Source organism: Parus major, chromosome 1A (genome assembly GCF_001522545.3).
Source record: "Parus major isolate Abel chromosome 1A, Parus_major1.1, whole genome shotgun sequence".
NCBI lineage: Eukaryota > Metazoa > Chordata > Aves > Passeriformes > Paridae > Parus > Parus major.
The window spans coordinates 3,326,302-3,348,771 of record NC_031773.1 but is presented as its reverse complement, the minus strand read 5'-3'; the positions used below and the strand labels follow the sequence as shown (position 1 = coordinate 3,348,771).

At 43.6% G+C, this 22,470-nt stretch overlaps 1 protein-coding gene across 1 annotated transcript in view; it reads left to right on the top strand.

Annotated features, from left to right (window-relative positions):
* The window catches only part of SFMBT2 (Scm like with four mbt domains 2), a 90,874-nt gene that overhangs the window by 50,447 nt on the left and 17,957 nt on the right, over positions 1-22,470 (top strand). Inside the window, exons 7-15 of the mRNA XM_033514583.1 lie at positions 431-532; positions 1,198-1,345; positions 6,122-6,204; positions 9,232-9,358; positions 13,429-13,542; positions 14,826-14,868; positions 15,471-15,541; positions 16,662-16,801; positions 21,100-21,209. Coding sequence (XP_033370474.1) covers positions 431-532; positions 1,198-1,345; positions 6,122-6,204; positions 9,232-9,358; positions 13,429-13,542; positions 14,826-14,868; positions 15,471-15,541; positions 16,662-16,801; positions 21,100-21,209 — 938 coding nt within the window. The remainder of the gene's footprint in view (positions 1-430; positions 533-1,197; positions 1,346-6,121; positions 6,205-9,231; positions 9,359-13,428; positions 13,543-14,825; positions 14,869-15,470; positions 15,542-16,661; positions 16,802-21,099; positions 21,210-22,470) is intronic.

Sequence of the window (22,470 nt, the reverse complement as noted above, 5' to 3'; positions counted from 1 at the left end):
CTGTGCTGAGCTGTTTGCATCCATCTTGTGCATTACTCCTGGGGGCTTCAGTTTGGGTCTTGGCACCTCTGGACTCTCAGTTGCTCCCAGAGGGTGGTGGCTGTCAGAGGTGGAGAGGTTCTGCCCACTGGAGATTTTCAAGCAGCAGTTTCTCAGCCAGGTCCTCATTTTGGCGAGCACAGTCTCCCTGTGGACCATGTTCTGGTTGGTTGCTGCTGCTGAGATGGACATACCCTGTGCTTCAGGTATGATGGGCTTGGTGCTGTAGATGTGCCCTAGGACTGAGGTTGTCCCCTCTTTCTGTGGTTGGGTTGGTGTGAAAAGAACACAGGACCAGTTAAGTTGAGAAAACCCACATGGATGCCTTTCAAATAGATTTTAAGATTTATTGGCTCCTTCTTGGTGTCACCACGTGTTCCTCTTCCGATAGGACCATGCTGATTTGAGAAACCATTTCTTCACTGTGGGGATGAAGCTGGAGGCAGTGAATATGAGGGAGCCATTTCATATCTGTCCTGCATCAGTGACCAAGGTGAGTGCTCAAAAAGGAGGGCTGAAAAGAGCCTGACTGGGAAAACCTTCCTGATTTCCACCACGTTTAGAAAAAAACCAAGAGTGATACTTAAATGGCTGGAGAACACATTAAGAAATAGGTTTAAAATCCATGGATGTTCCTAATTAATTCTTTATTTCCCATAAGGATGACCAGCTAATTCCATGTACTTAAAACCAGTGGGGATGAGCATGTTCATCTACCACTTGCATGCAAAAAGAAGGATCCCTCTTTTGTCTTTGTCTTCCCTCCATCCATATGCATTTTCCCTGTACATCTGAGAAACCTGCAGAAATGAAACAGCTGTATGGAGGTTGTAGCTGGATATTTAATCCACACACTCAAATGCAAGAGAGAGGAAGGTTCTGGTGTCTTAAGGATCATCTCCAGTTGCTACTCAACTTTGGGACCCTGAACCTCAGCACTTTCCATTGCTCCATTTCACCTATCTCTAAAATAGATTTATTTCTAAACCTATCAGACTTTGATCCCTTGGGTAGAAACACTTTGATGAAAAGGTTTAGGTGAGAGCAAATTATTTTCTGTAGTTTGATCCCCAGGTTTGGCTCTTTCAGGTTTCTACTTTACCTAATGTTGCAGCAGATCTAACTCCTGATTTTGGTCTATTCTTTTTCACCCCTTAGGTTTTTAACAATCATTATTTACAAGTGACCATTGATGACTTGAGACCTGAACCCAGCAAAATCTCGATGCTTTGCCATGCGGATTCCTTGGGGATCTTGCCAATACAGTGGTGCCTTAAAAACGGAGTCAATCTCACACCTCCCAAGGGTTTGTATTCCTTCTCAATGATATTTGGGTTTACTCTGAAGGACATTTGTTTGTTATTACCACAATTTTATTAATTTAGAATAAAATTTAGAATTTTATGTTATTAATTTAGAATTGTGGTGGTGGTTGTTGCAGAGCATCAGCTGAAGTATCTCAAGATTCAGAGCAGTTCTCTGGAGTGTCTGGGGCTGTTCTGGCTCCAGCCAGCCCATGAACATCTCAACAAATGTGTCTTGTGGTGGATTGATGTCCCTGTGCTTTGAAGCTTGATTCAGGCTTGTGAAAACCTCATTAATTCCTGTGGAATGAATCCTAGCAGTTCTTTGTGTGTGTAGAGAGCAAAAGGAGCATTGAAAGTCCAGTCACTGCAGAGGCAAACCCTGTTTCATCCACCTTGGTAAAACACTGAGGCCAAGCAAAGCTCCTAAATTTGAATGTCTGAGCTAAAAACAGCTGCCTGCCTGGGAATGTGGAGGGATTTCCTTGGCTGTTTCAACAAATCCCAGGGCACACTGCAAGCCGTGTTAGGTCAGAGCTGGGAGAAAGAGTGTCCAGCCCTGCTGTTCCTCAACTTTGTATCAATGGACTTAATTACAGCTTCAGACAACCACCTGTGGTGCCCTAGCAATATTTCTTTGCTTGAAAAATGTGTTGGTTCCTTGGAATTTCAGGTTTTTGAAACTGGCTGGGTTGTTGGTGTGTTGCCAAAAATCAGTGTTTGGGAGAAAGAAATGCCTTAAAAAAAAAAAAAAGAAAAAAAAAAAAAAGAAAAGAAAAAAAATATCAAGCTTAGTTTTGTGTGTGAACTTCTCTCTTCATTTTGGAAAAAGCATGATGCTGCCAAGGGAAGGGAAGGGTTATTCCCTACTGGATCCAGAATCCTCTTATGTATATCCAGAGTGCTTCTTTAGCACGTGTAATTTGAAATTCCCACCAAAGTCCTGGAGCTCTGTGCATGCAGCTGCATGTGGTGCATCCATGACCACTCTGCTGCTTCTGCTGGCATAAATCAGCTCTCTGGGGCTTTAGCTTTCTCCTGCTGAAACCCAGGTGTAATGATAATGCCTGTATAAGCACTCACTTGTACTGGCCAGAAAAGTTGCCAAAAATGAAAATAAATGGAGCATTTTGGGGTTTTTTCCCACCCAAATTCACATGCAGCTTGCCCCAGGCTGGATAATTAACTGAAAGAGACCATAGGCTTAAAAATTTCCAATCCATGCTGATAGAAAGCCTGTCTGAGATGGTGTTTTATGGGTCAAGTGTGTGTGAACTATCTTTTAGATGCCAACATTTTAAGACATATCTGAAGCATTTGTCATGTGAATATTTTTTGACTTTGCCAGGTCTAGTGGGAGGTCTCATTGCCCATGGCAGAGGGGTAGAACTGGGTCATTTTTTAACCCAAATCATTCTGTGATTCTGTGGTTCTATGACTTCATGTGATGCCTGGTTATTGGGATCCACCTGGGCACCTGAGAAAGTACAGAAAGTCTCTCCTTATTCCCCTGGAGAAAATCAGTTTGCTTTCTGCTGTGAGATCAGAAATCTTGGGGGGAAACTATTAAAAAGGCATGAAGCCAGTGGCAGATGGATACATTCTATGTGTTGCTCTATTTTCTATACTGTGTATAAGGGCTGCATATCCAAACTGAATTTCAGCACCTTGAAGCCTTTTCTATGGGCAATACATTCTCTGAGTTACTAAAATATAATCAGATCTTAGAATGAGTTATTTGAAAATAAACACAAGCTAAACACAACAAAAACCCCATAAACCACCAAAAAAAGAAATCAGATGGAAAGTGAAAAGCATCCAAACCCCTGGTTAATTTAGGGTTGACAAGGAGGTTTTCTGATCTCAAAATCAAAGGTTTTTTTCATCAGAACAATGTACCAGGTTGGATATTGGAGTTCAGAGTCCTTTATTTGTCTGATATTCATTCTCTTGCCTTTTTGCCTATCAGGGCTTTATTGAAGACAAACAAAGAGTAAATGGGTCATGAACAGGAGGTGCAAATATTTGCTACTTGAAATAGAGAGCAGTATTTTCCTGTACAGTGCCAAAAATGAATGCCCATTAACTGCTGCTGTATAAACATTGAACAAGCTCTGTTTATATTTATTAGAGCAGGATTTATAGACCACTTCCCTTTAGAGTCACAATCATTGTTTTATGAGCTATTAAGTGGGGGAAAAAACATTTTGATAATGCTCCTAGTTGTAAAGCTTACTAAGGAAAAGCCACTTCCAAAAACCTCCAGTACGTTTGTATTGTTATATTTGCTTCTGATTAGGCTGCTGGGCTCTTCCATGCCCAGAGCTGAGATGGCAAACACGGTGAAGGTGTTGAATGTTTGAGGAGCAGTGGCTGAGTTGTGCAGACATAACTCTCAGTGTTGTCACCTGGGCTGAGCCTTCCAGCTTGGCAGGGTGTGTGTGCCATGTGCTGCTGGAGGCACTGGGTACCTGGTACCTCCCTGTGTGCTTAGGGAGGCAGCTGGGAGCAGGGAATTGGTAAGGTAGGAAAAGACCTCTGAGTTGGATCACCAGGTCCAGCCTTTGGTCGCCACCTGGTCAACCAGAAAAGTGTGGAGTTGTTTCTTGACCACTACCAGGGCTGGGGACTCCACCCCTTCCCTGGGCACCCCATTCCAATGCCTGACAATCCTTTCAGTGAAGAAATTCTTCCTAATATCCAACCTAACCCTCCCCTAGTGCAGCTTAGTGCCATTTCATCTCCTCCTGTCCCTGTTCCTGGGAGCAGAGCCCGACGTCCCCGGCTGTCCCCTCCTGTCAGGGAGTTCTGCAGAGCCACAAGGTCCCCCCTGAGCCTCCTTTTCTCCAGGCTGAGCCCCTTTCCCAGCTCCCTCATCCTCTCCTGGGGCTCCAGCCCCTTCCCCAGCTCCATTCCCTGCCCTGGGCACGCTCCAGGTCCCTCAGGCCATGAAGGCCCAGAGCAGGACACAGCCCTGGAGGTGCTGCCTCACTGTCAAAAGGCCACAGACACATCAGGCCTTACTTGAAGTCAATTTCTGGGTGTTCCCCTTTTGGAATCCTCCTTGTGGTGCTGCAGTGAGTTATTCTTATCTCCCCAGCTGCTCTCCTGGGTTCCATTCCTGCTGAAACCTAAAGGAAAAGGGCTTCCAGTGATTCCCGTGGTGCAGGGCTGAGCTAGCAGATGTTTGAGTGGTGACAACAAAGCCAAGTTTTTTGTACCTCACTAAAACACCTCTAATGTGCCTTTTCCATCCACTCTGACAAGATCTGTGTGGCTTAAAATCGAGATGCAAAACCCATCTGTGAACGGCTTAAATTGGAGATAAAAAAGGAGATGGGGAAGAAGTGTGAAAAAAATTCTGTTGCAGAAATTGTTAAAAAACAGTGCAAGGATTTTTTTTGTATTGAAAAAGAACATTTTTAATAAGTAACTGCACTTTTTTTCCTTCCCCGTGCATGTTTAGTTTTTTAATTATTATGCACTTTAATGCCCCACAGAGACAGGCATCTTAGCTCAAGGCTTTATCTCAGTAATTTGTTTGTCATGAATGCAATTATTAGGATTAGAAATCATCTTATCCAAGATACTTGGATCTTAGCAGGATGCTTGGCACGTTGTTTTCAAAAAATTTACCTCTTTTTGGGACCTGGCAGACTGATAGGAGATTACACTCAGTATTCCAGTCCTTGCCTATGAAAAAAAGCCACAATTTTCATTGTCATAAATGATTCATTCACATTTGATCTTGAGTGTCCCTTTTTGACTATCAATGCAAAAGGCATTTAGGGATGTTCTGTGAAATGAGGCCAGGCTGAGATGCCAGGAAGAGAGATTGAGGGGAGAATTTGGCCTTTGGGTGACTGCTGAAACTTTCCAGTAAGCGTAGTTCTGCAGTAATGTCATTAGAGTATCCACAGGCCCCTGGACAGGATTAGCACTCCCTGGTTTCAAGCACTGCAAAAACATAAACTAAGAGGCAGGCAAAAAAAAAGCTCCCAGAAACAAATTAAAAAACCCCCAACATTTCTGTCCCAAGAATTTATTGCCTAAATTTCCAAGTAAGAATAGTGGATGAGCAGAGGTCTGATTTGTCTTTCTTTGATGGAACTCCTTGAGAGATGCTCATATAAAATAATCTCTTTATTTTACCTCAAAGCAAAGGCTGAAGGGATGATCTGCTTGCTGAGGCTGGGAGATCTGCTTTCATTTTCCTGCTCTGCTCCAGATTTCTGTAACATTCTTACTAGGATAGGATTCAGCTCACACACCCTGAGCTGCTGGGGAGACAGGGAGGGTACATGAATGAAGAGAGAATTTATCTCCTGCTTTGAAAGAGAGGATGGATCAGCTTCTCATTGTGTTGATCCTCTCCCTGTCCACTCCTTAGGGACCAGCAAATAATCCATGTCCAGCTTCATAATCCCATCTTTTAGATAGCTAATAGCAGGAGAAAGAAGTTCATAACTAGCCCCACATGGAAATTTGGGACTGTGGCACTTCTCATTAGTTATGAGTTTGTGAAAAGTTGGGAGATGCTCACAGAAAAGGGAAAAAGGGGAAAGTAATTATGTTATACTGCTTTTTAATGGAGACTTGGCAGTGAAATGGAGGAGGTGTGTGAGTGGTGGTTGGAGAAGCCATTGGCTCTCAAGGTAAGCAGCAGCCCTGCTGACACTGCACTGAGGCAGGATGGGATCATCTGCTTGGGGACCATTTTGTCCTTTCTGTGGTGTGCAGTGGTGGCTGATGGTTCTTTTTGTTTTGTCCTCCTGCAGGTTACTCTGGCCAGGACTTTGACTGGGCAGACTACCAGAAGCAGTGTGGAGCCGAAGCAGCACCTCACCTGTGCTTTAGAAATGTAAGTTCTTCCTTTTGCTCCTCTCCATCCATGTGAGATTAAACAGCTTGCACAGAAAAGGTGCTTCAAGGCTTTGAGAGGTTCCCCCAGAGCACTATGAAGCTGCCTTAGGAAGGAAACTGGGGGAGTGTTCCAGGTCTCCATCCCTAAAAGAGGAAAAAATCTATTTTAGTCTTGTCTTTGTCTGTAATTATCCTGCTCTTCATCCCCTCTCTGGTTTTGTACAGCACAAAAAGGATCTCAACTGTTACTGCAATTAAATCAGCTGCTACTAAAAATAATTTAGGTAAAGAAATTCCGTACTATCATTTGCCCAATTTTACAATTTAGATGTTTTCTCTGTATCCCAGGGGAGATACATTTAACCAAACCACATGTATTAAAATGCTAAATGTTGAAAATGCATGAGAGGATGATTAACCCTCATGGATGCTCTGGATGATCAAGAGTTCATGTCCTTTCTTGATGCAGCAACCGTGATGTTAGAGTGATGGATGCCATTAAGATTTCACAGCTTTTGAAATCATCTTTTGCAGGCTGTTCTATGGCAATGACAGTCCTGTGTAGCTTGATCTGACAGGTATTCATTGCTTGGGGAAAGGCAGATGTAGCTTCTATCTTTTCCAGCAACCTGGTGCTCTCCTTCATGTGCCCATCAACTGATGGAGGTTGAGATCCCATCAATAACTGAAAATACTCCTGATGGTGGTACCTAAATGCTAGTGGTGCACCTAAAACGAGCACAGAAGGCTTTGCAAAGTAAAGTGGTGGTGTGAATGATGGACAGACAGGTTTCTGTAGGAATTGTACAGCTTTTCACTGGGTTCAGAAGTCACAGGACTGAGGGTGTTTTTTTGAAAGCAGAATGGAGACAGGCACCAGCTGTGGTTTTCCAAGGCCATCCTCATCTCTGGTAGCCCAGGGGCAGCCTGGCTTGGAGGCTTTGATAGTGAATTGGTGAATTTTTTGTTGACAAACTCAGAGGACCTGTGCCATGAACAGAGTCTGACTTGAGAGTCAAACCTGAGTAAGGATTTCTTTGCCCTATAAAGAGCCCCTTCCTGAAGGGACTTAAAGCAAAGATTTCCAGCAGTCCTGAGGGAAGCTGGACAGTGCTGCATCACACCACTATAGTGAGGCTATTTTTTCATTTCTTTTCTGCAAGCATCCCCACCTTTCCTTTATATCTCTTTTCATTTTGCCAAGTACTGGATCTCTTCTCAGCATTGGCAGCCTTGAGAACAGTCTCTGCATAATATCTCTAAGATTAAGTCAGGTCTGAGCATTTTTTGCTCCTGTTTTTTTAAGGAAACATTCACCAGATGAACATGTGTCTCTTACTCTTTCACTCTTAATAACACAACTGTTTTCAGAGGAAACTATTCTGTTGTCACTTGTGCAGCTTTTTGCATCTCCCACCTCGTGCAGCCAGACGTGGTGCTGGCAGTGGAGGTGCTGTAGCTGTTTCCCCGGGAGGGATTTTTAACAAGGAGAGGCAGTTATGGAATGGATTGACGTGCCCAAATGCTTAGTAAAATAAACTCCACCTAACTGTTTTGCCATTGATTTTGTATAAATGAGCCTCCAGCACCAAACTGCAATGAAAGGAGCCGGGGTGATGATAAATGGCATTTCCTTGTCAGGCAACATAAAAGGCATTTAAACAAACTCAGCCTGCATTCTTGCAGCCCTGGCCATTAGCAGCTTTTGCAGGGTGAAGCTGATCTGTGTGCTGAGCAAGGCTTGAGGCAGTCCAAGCTGTGTTTGAGAGCAGCAGCATGTTCTTGGATGGAAAAGAGACCAAAGCCATGAGTTTTTAGTCTCAAAGAGCTCTCAGTGGTCATTCAAGGTGAAGTTCCCATGGTCCTTGGTGTTGTACCAATAGGAGAAGGGTTGGATTTGAGCCTGGCTTCCAGTTTCTCACATAGGATGAGGGTTTGGTGTAATTTTGAGCCAGTGGCAATTATTACCCATCCCAATTATTATTAGCAAAAATCTCAGCCCAGAGGGGGAACCTTTTCTGTGCTAATATGTGCAGAGAGATGCAGAGCAGGTGGAAGAGGGGAGGGAAATACAGGGAAAGGAAGCCCTGGTATGGACACAGGTATTGCATTAGCATGTTTTCAGGGATAGTGATGGGGGAGAGACTGAGAATAAGTGACAGGAGGGGACATTGGAAGGAACAGTGGCAGTGAACACAACTGGATCCATCTACACTCCAGCCAATGAAGCTTTGTTCATTCAGCTTAAAATGACAGGATAGTTTGGGTTGGTAGGGACGTTAAAGACTGTCTAGTTCCAATCCCCCCATCCAATGTGCATTGCTGCCACTCACTAGATTGGGTTGCTCAGGGGCCCATCCATGAAAATTCAATGAAGAAAAGCATACTTGAAAAGGTTACTCAAATATCTTCAGCTTCAGTCAGCTTGGGTGACTGAATGTATGAAGAGGTTTCTCTGGTCTCAGGCAAGATGACTTTTTGCTTTATGAAGTTTCTCCTAGCAAGGTGAGAGATGCTTAAGCACGGGAGTTCTGGGAACCCTCTGGGTAGTATCGTATTAACAGAAAATGCATCACTGGCAAACATTCAAACATACTTGGAGCTGATGTGGAGCAACCTCCTCCCAGTCTCCTAGGAGTCAGGGAGAGGAATAGAACATGACATGCATTTCATCATTGATTTTTCATGTGGATATGGGTTCAAACCTGCTTCATCACGGGCTCCTCTCTCCAGGGTCACAGCTTCCTTTGGGTGTCCTTCTCCTCAGACAGGGGTCCTTCAGGGGCAGCAGGTGGGTCTGTACTCCCCCACAGACCCCCATGTGCTGCAGGGGCACAGCTGCCTCACTGTGAGCTGCACCAGCACAGCTCTGATTTGACTCTGGATGCCTTTGCATTCTTCAGGGTACTCTGCCCTTCCAGTGGAAAGCAAACCATGCTAAATTTACACTTCCCAGCAGACGGTCTGGTTGAAGTTGTGCATTGCTGCAGTACCATGTTTCAGCATTGTCTCTTGACTCTTTCAGACATCCTTCAGCCGTGGCTTCACCAAGAACATGAAGCTGGAGGCGGTGAACCCCAGGAACCCTGCAGAGATTTGTGTTGCTTCCATCACCTCGGTGAAAGGAAGGTTGATGTGGCTGCACCTGGAAGGTAAGTGCTCTAAAGGCTGCTTGTGTTTGAGGAATTACATTTAGCTGCTCTTTCTCTGGGGGAGCTGCAAGTTCCTCCACACTCCCATCCACATGGTCTTTATCACTGTGATAACAGCCCTGCCTTCGTTGTACTCTTTCATCCTGGGAATGGAAGCTTGCCTCACTTGTGCAACTGAATCTTCTACAGCAGTTCCCAACCTGATAGTTTATACAGGAGGAGAGGTCTCTAATCAAAGCCCTTAAAGATGGTAAAAACATTGCCAGGTAACCCAGAGTATTACAGTTCCTCCTGAGTGTTTGCTTTTGGTGGAGCTGTGTGCAATGGCAGTCTTTGGTTTTTAACTCTAAGATAATTGTTTGCCTTCTACCTCAAGGTAGCAACAACTCATCTGCAGCTTGGTTTGGACACAGGGCAAAACTTTTTTTTTTTAATTGCTGGAGTCACCAATTGTTTGAAGTTTAATTCTCACTAAGGCTGTTGTTGATTTTACACCCATCTGATCAAGGAATCTGACCTCTTTTGGCAACTTCTTTCCTTAAAAGACCAGGTGCCTTCACATGGATATGCCAAATATATGGATAGATGTAGGAAGAGGGCAACACACGGCCACCTTGCTTCCTTCCCTTGTCTCTTTCTCTCTGCCTTTTACTCTTTTAATTTCTTAAAGGATGTTTTTTTACAACTTACCATAAAAAAACTCTGTGTGCATCTTCTTTCTTTTGAGTCCTGATATATAGATGCTTTAAGCTTGGTTTATGTCTCGATACCAGGAATTGAACGATCTGTAGTAAACAGGAAAGATGCAAAAGACTGCAAAAATAGAAAGAAATCTTTGCTGCTGTAGGAATACATCACATCACTACAGCATGCACAGTGTTATGCTAAAAACAGGCATTAAAAAAAAGCACAACAAAAAAATCCTCTGCTTGCAGAGTTTTAAAATAAATGTGGCTTGAAGTGTGGCATGGGTTTTTTTGACTCCATTAATATAGTGTTGTTTCTAACTGATTATTTATATTCTGGAAGCAGCAAGGCTCCCCAGCTACCATGGGAGGCCCTCACTGAAGACCTCAGGTCCCACCATTTATCACAGGCCTGAAGCTTTCACTGTTGCCCTCCCAGTTTCCCAGTTTGACAGCCCAGGCTGCAGCCATAAACCAGGAGCACAGGAGTTAACATGAGGGTTAGACATGAGGGAATATTGTGTGATAAATCACACTTTGTACAGTAGCAAAACCCTAAACTTGAGGGCGAGCATTTAATGAGCAGCAGTGTGGTTCCCCCCTGGTGGAGGAGGAGCTCAGGACTGATGGGATGCTCAATGCTCTCTGCTACTTTATTACTCATCATCTGCATTGTTAATTTTTACTGGTTCATTTTAGATTTTAGAGCTTGAAGCTTTCTGGTGTGAATTTATACAAGTAATAATGCACGCTCCTTGCACAGCCCAGGAATTTGAGGAAAACCCTTTGGTTAATCACTTCTCCAGGGAGGTTTTCTGTAATTTCCCCTTTTACAGTTTTCTAGAGTTGCTTCTCTGTTCTACCCATCCTGTAAGATTCATAGCAGGAAACAGACATTTTCTTCACCCTGTTTCCAGTCTCCTTGTTTTCCCTTTAACCTCCCAATTCCCATGGACATTTCTTGCTCTGAGAAGAGAGTGGCATAAAACGCAACAGATGAAACTAATGAGTCTCAGAAAAGCTGTTTTCCACTCCTGTGAGCGAGGCCAAAGGAAGCAGTGAGATGTTGGAAGTGGAAAGCAGGGTTACCAATTGCCAGAGGGCAGGAGCAATGCCAGGAGGACACAGTACTGTGAATATGTCTTACAAGACAAACAAGGTATTGGAGAACAGGAATTGTGCTGCTTTCTTGCTCCTCAGGTTCCTGCAGCTGTAAACTTGAGAACCATAATATTCATAGAACTATTTTGGTTGGAAAGGACCCTTCACGTCTCATTTTTTGTTGCTTGTAAGCAGGAAAGTACATTTGATCTGGTTATTTTATAACAATTTAGAATTTTAGAATAATTGATATTTGAAAGGACCTCTAAGATAATTAAGTCTGTTTTGTCAGAATAACACCATTACCGTAATGAAGTAATTGGTTTTCCCCAGATGTGGTGACATTTCAGTGGGGTCTGTGTTGATTTCTTGCTCTGTTTAGGGCTTGATTCATGGCTTGCTCACTGAGTGTGTGTCTTGCCACTGACTCACTGTTGTCACATGGACTCCTTAGCTGGATTTGTGGTGTCAGGTGAAAATGGAGCTCCCCACTGGAGCTTTCCTCAGGTTAAAACTGAGCAGTGACCACGTGGTATTATCTCATAGAGAGCAATGGTTTTTCAGGGAATTTCAGCTGCTGAAATCTTGTATTCAGCAAGCTCTGTCCTTCCCCTATGCCTTCATCCCATTCTCTTCCCCATATCCCAGTAGAAGAGACACTGCATTTTCAATGGATAGTGCATGAACATGAGGAAGGGCTCAGAGAAACTCCATGAAGACATCTCTGAATCCACACAGACATCATGATTGCATTTGTTTTGTTATTTCCTCCAGCAGTGTGATCACCAGCACCCATTTCCCTGCCTCCTTTGGGTTTTTCATGCAGCCACACACTCTCAGAGCAGCAGGTTTATTACTGATCCAAATGCTGCACCTCAGCCTCGCTGCTGCTCCCATCACAAAGTTCAATTACTGTTTCAATTACACCACAGGCCCTTGATGAACAGACATTAGTGGGAAGCTCCCTGTAGGCATCTGGCTGTGCACAGTCAAACAGTTGCTGCCCTAAGCAGGAGGCAAAGATGTTTTAGCAGATGCCAAGGCTAGGGTGATGCAGGGGAAGCTGCTGATCCTTTGGTCCCTTTAATTAGGAGATCACCCCATGCTGCTGCTGGAGCTGCAGCTGTCTGTCCTGGGGTGGAATTGGCAGAGGGAGGAGGTGAAGTGGCTCCAGCTGTGCCAGCACAGTTGAACTTGAATTTGAGTAGTTAAATTGTGCCTTGACTCAGGACACAGAGGGTTTTTTTTGGAAGAACTCAGAGCCAGCAGGAATATCTTCACTGGATTTTGAGTGGAAATCAGGTAAATTAGGGAAAAAAAAGTAGGAAAAATTTGCTTCACTGAAGGGGTGGTCAAGCATTGGAATGGGCTTCCTAGGGTAGAGGTGGAATAACTGTCCCTGGAAGTGTTCAAAAAGCATGTAGATGTGGTGCTGAGAGACATGGGTTAGTGGTGGGCCTGTCACTGATGGGTTAATGGTAGGGCTTGATGATCTTGCAGGTCTTTTCCAACCTAAATAATTCTTTGGTTCTGTGAGTGGGACCCACATAAATGAAGATGGGATATTGTCTTCTAAAGAAGCTGTAATAACCAAATTGGAAGGTAATTGCTTTAAATAGAGACTTCAGGTGAAGTTTTGGAGTCAGCATCATGCCAGAGACCTTGGTGCATGTCCCACCTGGGATTTTTATACTGTTCTTCTTCTGTTGGTGATCAGCTCTTGTTTCATGTGAGGAACCCAAGGAGAATTCATGGCACTTCTGAACAGAAGAGTGGCCACCTTCCACCCTTAAAAAACGGGACTCAAGGGCAGAGCTGCACAAAAAAGCTTCAGGGGAGCTGGAACATAAAAGCCTCTCTCTCACCATATTTACCACCCTGGCAAAAGCCTACATACATTCTCTTACCATTAAGAGCAAGCATTCAACAAGTCCTTCTAACTCAATTATGCAACTTTACAAAATATCCAGGGGTCAGCCTGGCCATCTTTTTGAGTGAAGTTATGTATGTTTAACCTCCCTGGCTTTTGGCTGCTGCAGTGCACACCCTCAAAGTGCTGTTGATGGGCTTTTCCTCTGAACCACATTGCACTATAAGTGCAGCAGCTCCATCTTTGCTGTCTGTGCAAAACTGAGGATGAAATGGTGCCTGATGTTGGTGCAGGGAAGCAGATTTATTTTTACACATTCCATCATTCACTTCCCCAGGCTCGTGATGGGTGCTTGAATGGCTCTGAGCTTGGTGTTCCCATGCCTAACTCCCATTATAAATTTGTGTTTATAGGTTCACAGATGCCCTCTCCTGAGTACATTGTTGATGTGGAGTCTATGGACATTTTCCCTGTTGGCTGGTGTGAAGCAAATGCTTATAACCTCACCCCACCACACAAAGCTGTTTGTAAGTACATGGAGACCTGAGCAGTGCAGATAGTGCATCAGTAGATACATCAAGGATGTTTCCTAAATTCTATAATCCCATTTTTGACACTATCCAGCCTACCCAGCAGACCAATAAACAGGCTGGAAGTGATCTTCAATAAATGGTGATAAATCTAATTAGTGACCAGACTGGAATTATGCAGAGCAGTTTGTATTTGTCTCTGTGATCAGCCTGTCCAAAAATGGAGTTGTCTGTGCTGGTGAAGGCTGTTCCATGGTTTGGGATTGCACAGTGGGTTTGCAGAGGGGTTGTTGGTCAGTGGGGTTGTCAGAGGGAAACCAAGTTCACTCAGGCAGCTGAGTGGATTAGGGATAAAGACCTCAAATTGGGAAAAAAAAAAAAAAAAAAGTCATAAAATACCAGGTGGAATGGACATACAGAGGCCATCCAGGTGCCCCTTTCCAAAACAGGATCTGCTCCATCTAAATGGAAAAATAATTGCTGCCATTCTGTGATGGAGTTTTTGCTCTTTCCCAGGTATCTCTCCCTTATTTCACTGCCCTTGCCAGCTCAGAGATTTTCTTAGTGTTCAGTTTAAATCCCCCTACAGCACAATTAAGCCCCCAGTATTTTGTCCTGCCTTCAGTGCATATTAAGACAAATTTCTTTCCTTTCTATTTGCATTTCAAGGCAGTTCATGAAAGCTCAGTGGCTTGGTGTTCTCCTGTTCCAACACATCCAATCTCAAGCCACCAGGTGAAAAATTTGCCTCACTGTTTATATTAATTAACCTCTGAAAGGCAAATTTTAAAATGTATCAGCCCTTCTGAAGAGTTAAATAATGCTTAAGTTAAAAATCAGGCAGCCAGAGCCTAATTTAGGAGAATACTGCTATGGCAACATTATGCAGCCTTATCACAATTTATAGCTGGGGATAAATTATGCTGGAGGTAATCATGCTTGTAAAATGTAATCTTATCCATATGTGTTTCTGTATGGAAAAATATTTGTGTTTTTATTTTAATTTTTTTTCTTTTATGCTGATCCCATAAAACACAATATTAGCATTCCAGAGGAAAGATTAAATGTATTATTACATCCTTAAAGTAGGTTTTAATGATGTAGTGATTTACTTAAAAAAATACCAAGAAAAAACGGTGATAGTAATTAAGTACCATTTCATTGTGTTCGAAGTCGTTTTATAGTCAGTGCATTTACACAGCTTTTTATGCATTCTGGGTGTACTTAACAGGACAGAAGGGTAAAAAACTAATTCTTTCTTCCTTTCTTCATTTTTGCAGTGCGAAGGAAGAGGAGAATTGCAGTTGTGCAACCAGAAAAACAGTAAGTTGTTTTGGGATTTTTTTGTTATTTAAGGTGGTGTTTTTACAGGAATGCATTGGGTCTTCCTGGGGGATAATACACAGCAGCTGTGTAGCTTGGTAACTACTGCCCAGATACTGCAGCACAGCCAGCAAGAGGATTCTTTTAAGGCTGAAATATTTGTTAGCATATTAGAAAGTGTATAATAGCAATTTTTTTACTGGTTGGGGCTGTACAGCCCCTGTCTGAAGGCCAGCAAGGGATGCTTAGGAAGGATGGACATGTACCAGGAGGGCATTTCCTTGTCTAGGTCTTTCAGCGTGTAGAAACCTGAATTTAAGGGGTTTAAGGGAGGATATTTGAAGCCTGGAGGTCTAAAGCTGACACATCAGAGTATATTTTTAAAGAAGGGCTGGATCTGGCTCCTTTGTCTGCAATACCTCGGTCTGTGATCAACCTTGTGGAAGTGGAATTGTGTTGGATGTATCTCCATTCCTCACCCCAGGCTGTAGGTGGTGTATCTTTTGGTCCAGCCTGAGGACTGGTTTTAGCCCTTTGTCCTGTCTGATGGTATTAAATGCACCAAATACTCTACTAAATATACCAAATTTCTCTTTTAACAGGTTACCATCCGCAGTGCCTGTTGAGAAAATACCTCACGACCTCTGCCCAGTTCCTCAGCTAGACACAACAGGTAAGGATCCTTATTTCAAAGAGCCATGTCCTGTATGGAAGAGGAGGACCCCAGAAAGGCAATGAGTTGTCATCAGGGTGGGGACATGGAACTACATCCTCAGGGGGTGTAAGGTGGAGTGAACCCACCTGATGTGCAGGATCTGGTTCTCCACATGCTTTCTGGGGCTATCAGAGTTCCCCTGGAGCTTGCCCATTTCAGATGATGATGTTAAGACTGATGAATCTGTCTGGTGGAGAAGGGTGCAGGTTTTTAATTGACACCAATGAAATTGGGTACAGCAGGACCTGGAGGGTCCCCTGTGTTGCATCAGGACTGTGTGGTGTGGCTGTTGCTTCTGCTAAAGGCAGATTCCTCTCCCCTTTAGCACTGGCAGGAGGCTTTGAGTGCAGTATTCATCCAATTAATGGTGTAAACCCAGTGGCAGGGACAGGATTTAGATCCCTTTACTTCAGCAGGCTGTGGGACATGCTGGCATTGCAGCCAACACCCCATTATAGTCAAATGGGGAGAAGCAGGGTCTTTTTGGGTTTGATAACCAAAAAAAGTGGAAAATCACTTGGAAGGCACATGAGCCACATCTATAAGTTCCCATTTCTCTCCATGGGCTATAAAAGAGCCCAGAGTAATTAGCCCAGACAAGGAAAACTGCTCTGTAGACCCATGCTGGGTCAGGGAATGGCACTGCAGGGCTTGTGGGGTTGGACAAGAGCTGAAAAAGGGTTACTAAGGCTCTTCACTGAGAGAATGTTCTCCCTGAGCTGGTTCCCTGTCTTTGAGGCTCAGTTCCTTCATCCCCTCCTGGCAGGTTACAGTGAGTTGCTCATGTCCCCCTGCAGTGTGAGTTCTGGAAGTGCCCTGGCTCATGTCATGGATTAAATCCTTTCCCAGTCCTCCTTTCAGCAGGGTGTGCAGCCAAATCAGTCACTATTTAAAACACTTCCTTTTCCTGTGCTGGGTTGGATTTGAGTGACAAAGGCTTCCCTACCCTCTATCCTAGGGTAGAATTTTGTGCCTCTTTTATTCTCCTCCCCTTCCTCCTGCATCTAGGAGGAAGAAATGCCCTTGATTTATGATGTAAAAGTGCTACAGGCACCTCACTGCTGCTTTCTCCTTGCAGGCACCATCAATGGGAGATACTGCTGCCCCCAGCTCTACATCAACCACCGCTGCTTCTCAGGTCCATATTTAAACAAAGGCAGGATCGCAGAGCTACCTCAGTCTGTGGGGCCTGGCAAGTGTGTGCTGGTCCTCAAGGAGGTATGGAGCTCCCCCTGTCTTCTGGGGGGATTTCAGAGGAAAGTGTGAGTCATGGCTTGCCAGACCCAGAATTTGGGAACAATGCACCTAAAATTGTCCTGGAGTGGTTTCCATGAGGCAAAACTGCAAGCCAGGAAGAGGGGGCAGGTTTTGCATTGTGGTTTTTGATGGGAGAGGTGATGTTTTGGAAACATGGGGAGTTCTGTTGGTTGGGAACAACTTCAGTGTGGGTTGCCATCAACACAGGAGCAAATAGCAGTGCCATGGAGACATGGGCATCTCATTTTGGAGGTGTAAACAACTCCCCAAGGAGCAGGACATTGGCAGTGGCCCAGCATTGGTCCATGTTACTTTGCAGCAAAAAGTCAAGCTTATCATGGCCATAAACTCAAGCTTGTTCTGACTGTGGGAACTAGTTCCAAATTCTGGAAAAGGTGAAGAGAAAACATTCCGGGTGTTGCTGCAGGGGAGATACACCTGATTCCTGGTAGCTGTTGCTGAGATGAGAGAGGTGCCAGCAGCTCAGAGAGCCATGGGCATGATGGAGGTAAAAAATAGCAGCACAGTTGAAGTTCCTGATGGTCCTCAGCCCTTTGCACCCAAGGTCTTGTCCTTACCTCCACCACTGGTGCAGTGAAGCATTCTCCTGTGTGTGTGCCCTTGAATCCCAGTCTTCAGGGAGTAACAAGTAACTCTTGTGCAGTGTAGTAGCAAACTTATTTTTACAGCCTAGCTCTTCATTATTCCCAGCGCCAGCACAACGTTTCTGCTGTGACCACTGGTTTATTGTGGTTTCTTTCACTGTAAGAGGCAAGTGAGGTGGCATTGCCTGTCATTTGACATCAGCTGCAAAGTTTGTCTCATTTCTGAGGTATTTTCTTGGAAAACAGGTTGAAACCTGGAGCCAAATACAGTGGAGACATCAGGTACTGCCATCCAGCCATTGCACCTGGGCTGAAAAGTGGTGACTGTAAGGTAGCTATTCTGTAAAATAAAGGCTGACTTGAAGTTAAATTAAAATAAATACATTGTCAGCTTTAGTTTTAGTTTTGGGGTCAGAATATCTAATAATCCCAAACAGTTCTTCATACATGCCAAGAACTCCTCAGCAACATTGTAAAATAAAACAAGGTGTCTTCTTAAGACTCCAGATGATCTATAACCACCCATCATAAATATACTGTAAAGATTAATTCGCTTCATTGCTTACTGCTCTTATTATTTTTAAGACACCTTGCTCTTCCTCTGTTTAAAAAGAAAATGGGCTATGACAAAAGATGCCTTTTAGATCTTTGATCATCCAATGAAAGAATACCAGATAATTTTTGCTCTCCCTTCTCTGTCCCACAGACACATCAATAACCTAAGTTAAAAAAAATAACAGCTTACTGCCCTGCCTTAAAGCCACCCTGGGATTTAGCATCTCTTGCTGGGTAGGAGGTGTGGGATTATACCTCAGAGGAGGGAAATTGAGTTTCTCCTCACATGAAAACTGATCATTGAGGTCTTGAACAGGAGAGAAGAGTTGTGATCATATTTTTAGCTGTATCTTGTCACTGATACCGTGTAAGAAAACTTTATCCAGGATTAAGACTGTTTCGAGGGGGATGGCAATGGGAAGTGTGTGAACACAAAAGAGCTGTGATGGGAAGAAAAGTGCTGAACTGCCCAGTGGCATCAGGCACTCCAGATACAAAAGAGCCCCTGTGCACATAAAAATACATGACATGGAGAGCTTTATGAATATCAGGTGCTTGTGGGGTTGGGCAGAGGCTTGTGATGGTGCTGTGTGGTACTCGCTCAGCTCTGGTCAGCATTTTTTATAATTTATTTTATCAAAATAAAACCTCACTGATGGATAACAGCAAAGGCTGGGCTTACCTAATCCCCCCCAATGCTCCAAGGGACAGGTGGCTGTGCCCAAACTATTCCTGATGCAGAGGGCTGAAATTAAACCCCCAAAATCTCAGTCTGGTCACACTCCAGCCAAAGGAAATTTGACCAGTCTGAGATAGTTGATGTAATTTTCCATCTCCAGAGAAAGTTGGAAACTGGTCTAGGTTTCTTCACTGATTTTGTTTAAATCACAGTTAATTTTTTTTCCAAAATCTGTTTGTTTGCATTTAATAGAGTGTAATATGAAGTGATTCTGTTGCTAGAAGGTACCGCTGTTACTGTGATGATGGATCTTTGCTGTAGGGTAAAATGCCCAACCCAGTGACTCATTTGAGATACAAGAAGAGTTAAAGCCAGAGGTTTTAATATAATTTTTTTTTTCCTTCCCTGAAAGGGAAATAATTGCTCTTACAAAACACTTTTTTTTGAACAGAGTTTAGAAGTTTACAGAGTCCTGCTGGTGACAGGCCAGCTCTGAGAAAAGTCCTGGCACTGTGGGTGCCTGTGCAGGGCTGGAGTTGATTAGGTGTCTGGGAGAACGCCCAGACAGGGCCACACTGGTGTTGCAGGGTTGGGTTTCGTTTTCTTGCTCATTTCCTGGCTATTCTGACAACTCATACAAGCACCATTTCACTGGTGAGGGGGCAGGACAGCACTGTTGGTGGAAATGGGTCAGCAAGATGCTTTCTGCCCCAAATTTCCCACCAGCCGGCAGGATGGGTGTAGAAGTGTGCTTAAGCACAACAACAGCAACCTCCTGCATAGGGGTTAAATAACTCCCTGGATTTGCTGATCAAGGCACCTGATGAGCTGTGAATGAGCGTGGCAGCTCCCCAGGCACTTGATGTTTTTGAAAACCCTCTTCTGGCTTCCTGACATCAGTTGTCAGAGTCCAGTGCCCCTCAGTTTGTGTGGGGAAAGACCAGCAAGAGATGTGGGTGAGCAGCTGGAAGGGCTCAATCAAAAACCGTCTTTTCATAGCATTTTAAAATGGTTTGTGTTGGCTGGGACCGTAAGGATCATTCAGTGCCACCCCCCTGCCATGGGCAGGGACCTTTCACTGTCCCAGGTTGCTCCAAGCTCCATCCAGCCTGGCCTTGGACACTTCCAGGGATCCAGGAGCAGCCAGGGCCTCACCACTCCCACAGGGAAGAATTTCTTCCTCATATCCAATCTAAATCTACCCTCTGTCAGTGTCTGCTGTCTCTAATTGGACTTTTTTGAAGAGTGGTTTGAGTAATGTTTCCAAGGGCTCGATGATAAATTAAATTTTGCTCCTAGTAAATATCTATCCAAGCAACTCCAGCCAGTGCCATTTCAAGGAGTACTCTGCAGCATTAAGTGAAGACCTTGCCTGAAAATGATTAATCCTGTAGGGTTTTCAAAATGTTAGCAAATCCTCAGGTTGCTGGGTTTAGAGGGGGGAAAGAAAAACAACCCAGAAAAAATCAACCAAACAAACATAAACACGTTGGTCACTGCAGTATGACCTAGTTATTTTTTCATTTCTGATGAACTGCATTCATGGGTGCTGGATAAACCTAATGTTCATCATACTGAAATCATTTGCAGGCCCCCAAGGAATTAAGAACAGGCGTTAGGTAAAGAGCTAAATTAAATGAAAGCCAGTCCAGACTCACTGTGGGATCATTCATGTGCATACAATGCAGAGTGTTCAAACACACGGTCTGGTGCTGTTAAGAGATTTGTTTTCCTTGTGTTTATCTCCCTATGCCAAGTGTAGGCTATTAAAGCTTGGATTACCTGAGCCAATAGCAGGAATCATTTTTATTCTCAGTGACTTTGGATTAAAAGGATTGGCACATGTGTTCTCTTGTGCGGAGTGGACACACACTGCGTTCCAGGCACACCTCCTGCAAACTCTTTTTGTGGAGACTTCATTATTATTCTGTTAATACAGTCAAAGCACACAACTCTCAGGCTATTGCTGACCTCAGATGTGTGAATTTCCCCTTCAGTGTTCCCTGTGTGGTGGTGCATGTGACCTGTACCTGGTTGTGCCTTCAGAACTATCTCTGGTTTTGTTTTTTATTAAACTCGTCCATGATGGGTGCAGTCTGTAGAATCTGCTTTGGGTGAGAGGGTCTGTCACAAAGGCAAAATTACTGGTTAGCAGATTTTTGGGGTTAAACAGCAGTATTTAATGCAGTTACTTCATCAGACTCAGGTGTTATCTGTAATATGGCAACAATATCCATTCAGGGACCCCTAATATCCATTCAGGGACCCTTCCTCCTTGCATCCAGCACTTAACCTGTGCAGCCAGGATAGAAACAAGCACCTGAAAGCTACTCCTGCCTGTGCAGCACCTGGGACCACATTCAGTGTGGTCAAGGACTGCTTTTAAACCCATCATTGTTGTTGGTTTTATCTCCCTGTAGGTTCTCAGCATGGTAATCAATGCAGCTTACAAGCCAGGGAGTGTTTTACGAGAACTGCAGCTTGTGGAAGACCCTCAGTGGAATTTCCAGGAGGAAACACTTAAAGCAAAGTAAGTCTTCAGTGTGTGTTCTTTTATTTGGGAGATTTCAGAAAGGGAACTGACTAGGGGGGAAAAAAAAAAAAAGATAAGAAAAGATTTTTTTTCTATTGTGAGAATTTTACTTTTCTAATTATCGTTCTGCTTCATTGAATTATTTGACTCATTCCATAGCAACTTCAGAAATGAAGTATTCACCTGAATGGTTCATTTCTATTGTCTTTCTCCAAGCAGCCATCCAGTTTTTGATGAAGTCAAGTCCTGAGTTTTATGATAAGACGTTCTTAAAAGTTTGGCTATTACTGAATGAACACAATTCCTGTCTTTCTAAATGGAGGAGTATTGCTGCTTTTATTAGAGCCTGTCAGGCTAATGCAGAAAAGAAACTGGTGAGAATGAATGGCACCAAAAAAATGTTTAGACAAATTAGGAGGGACACATTTTTTAGCAGGAGTGTGATTAGGGCAAGGTAGTAACAGATCAGAGATTCAGGTCAAGCTTTGATGCCTTTCTAGGATATATTCTTCAATTCTCTTCTAAACAGCACCAAAGAATACGGAATTCCTCCTTCCAGCATTAAAATCTACCTATTAATGTCTTCTTTATTTAATGGGCACTGTACTTTGGATGTATTTCAACAACCATTGTTTCTCTGAAAGAGGGGAGTCTCTCCTAAGCTCTCAGCAGAGTCCTTCTGAAGAATAATTCTTCCCACTTGAAGATGGATGTCAACAAATATTTCTTTGAAGAAAGCTCTCTCTGTTGACTAATGGTCACCTTGACTTTTAAATACTGTAGTTAAATGCAGTGAATCTCACCCTTTGTACTGAACTCTGTAACTCCTTTTCAAAGAAAAGCAATTTTCTCTTGGTTATTTGATATGAATAGCTGCAAAAAACAGCACTGTTGATGGCTACTGTATTTGATCTTTGCCCATGCAGATATAGCAGCGAGTTCATCTCTTTCTGGTTGAGAGCGGGAGTTGAGAAAATTTTACTCTGCACACACTTAAACTGCTTCCCTGAAGAAGGATTGCAAACTGAAATAAAACTCTACTAGAAACATCCTATTTTTAATTTGCTTCTTTCACCCATGTGGAATGTCAGCCTTTTGTATTTGACAGTGGAGATGTTGTGGATGGAAATCTAAAAGTCAACCTCGCACATTCAGATTTTCATTTAAAACAGGTCTTTGTCCATGACCTGGTTTTCATTGATTGCAGGATCCCACATCTTGTGCTACAAATATCAGATAATTCACTCCTTCAGGTACT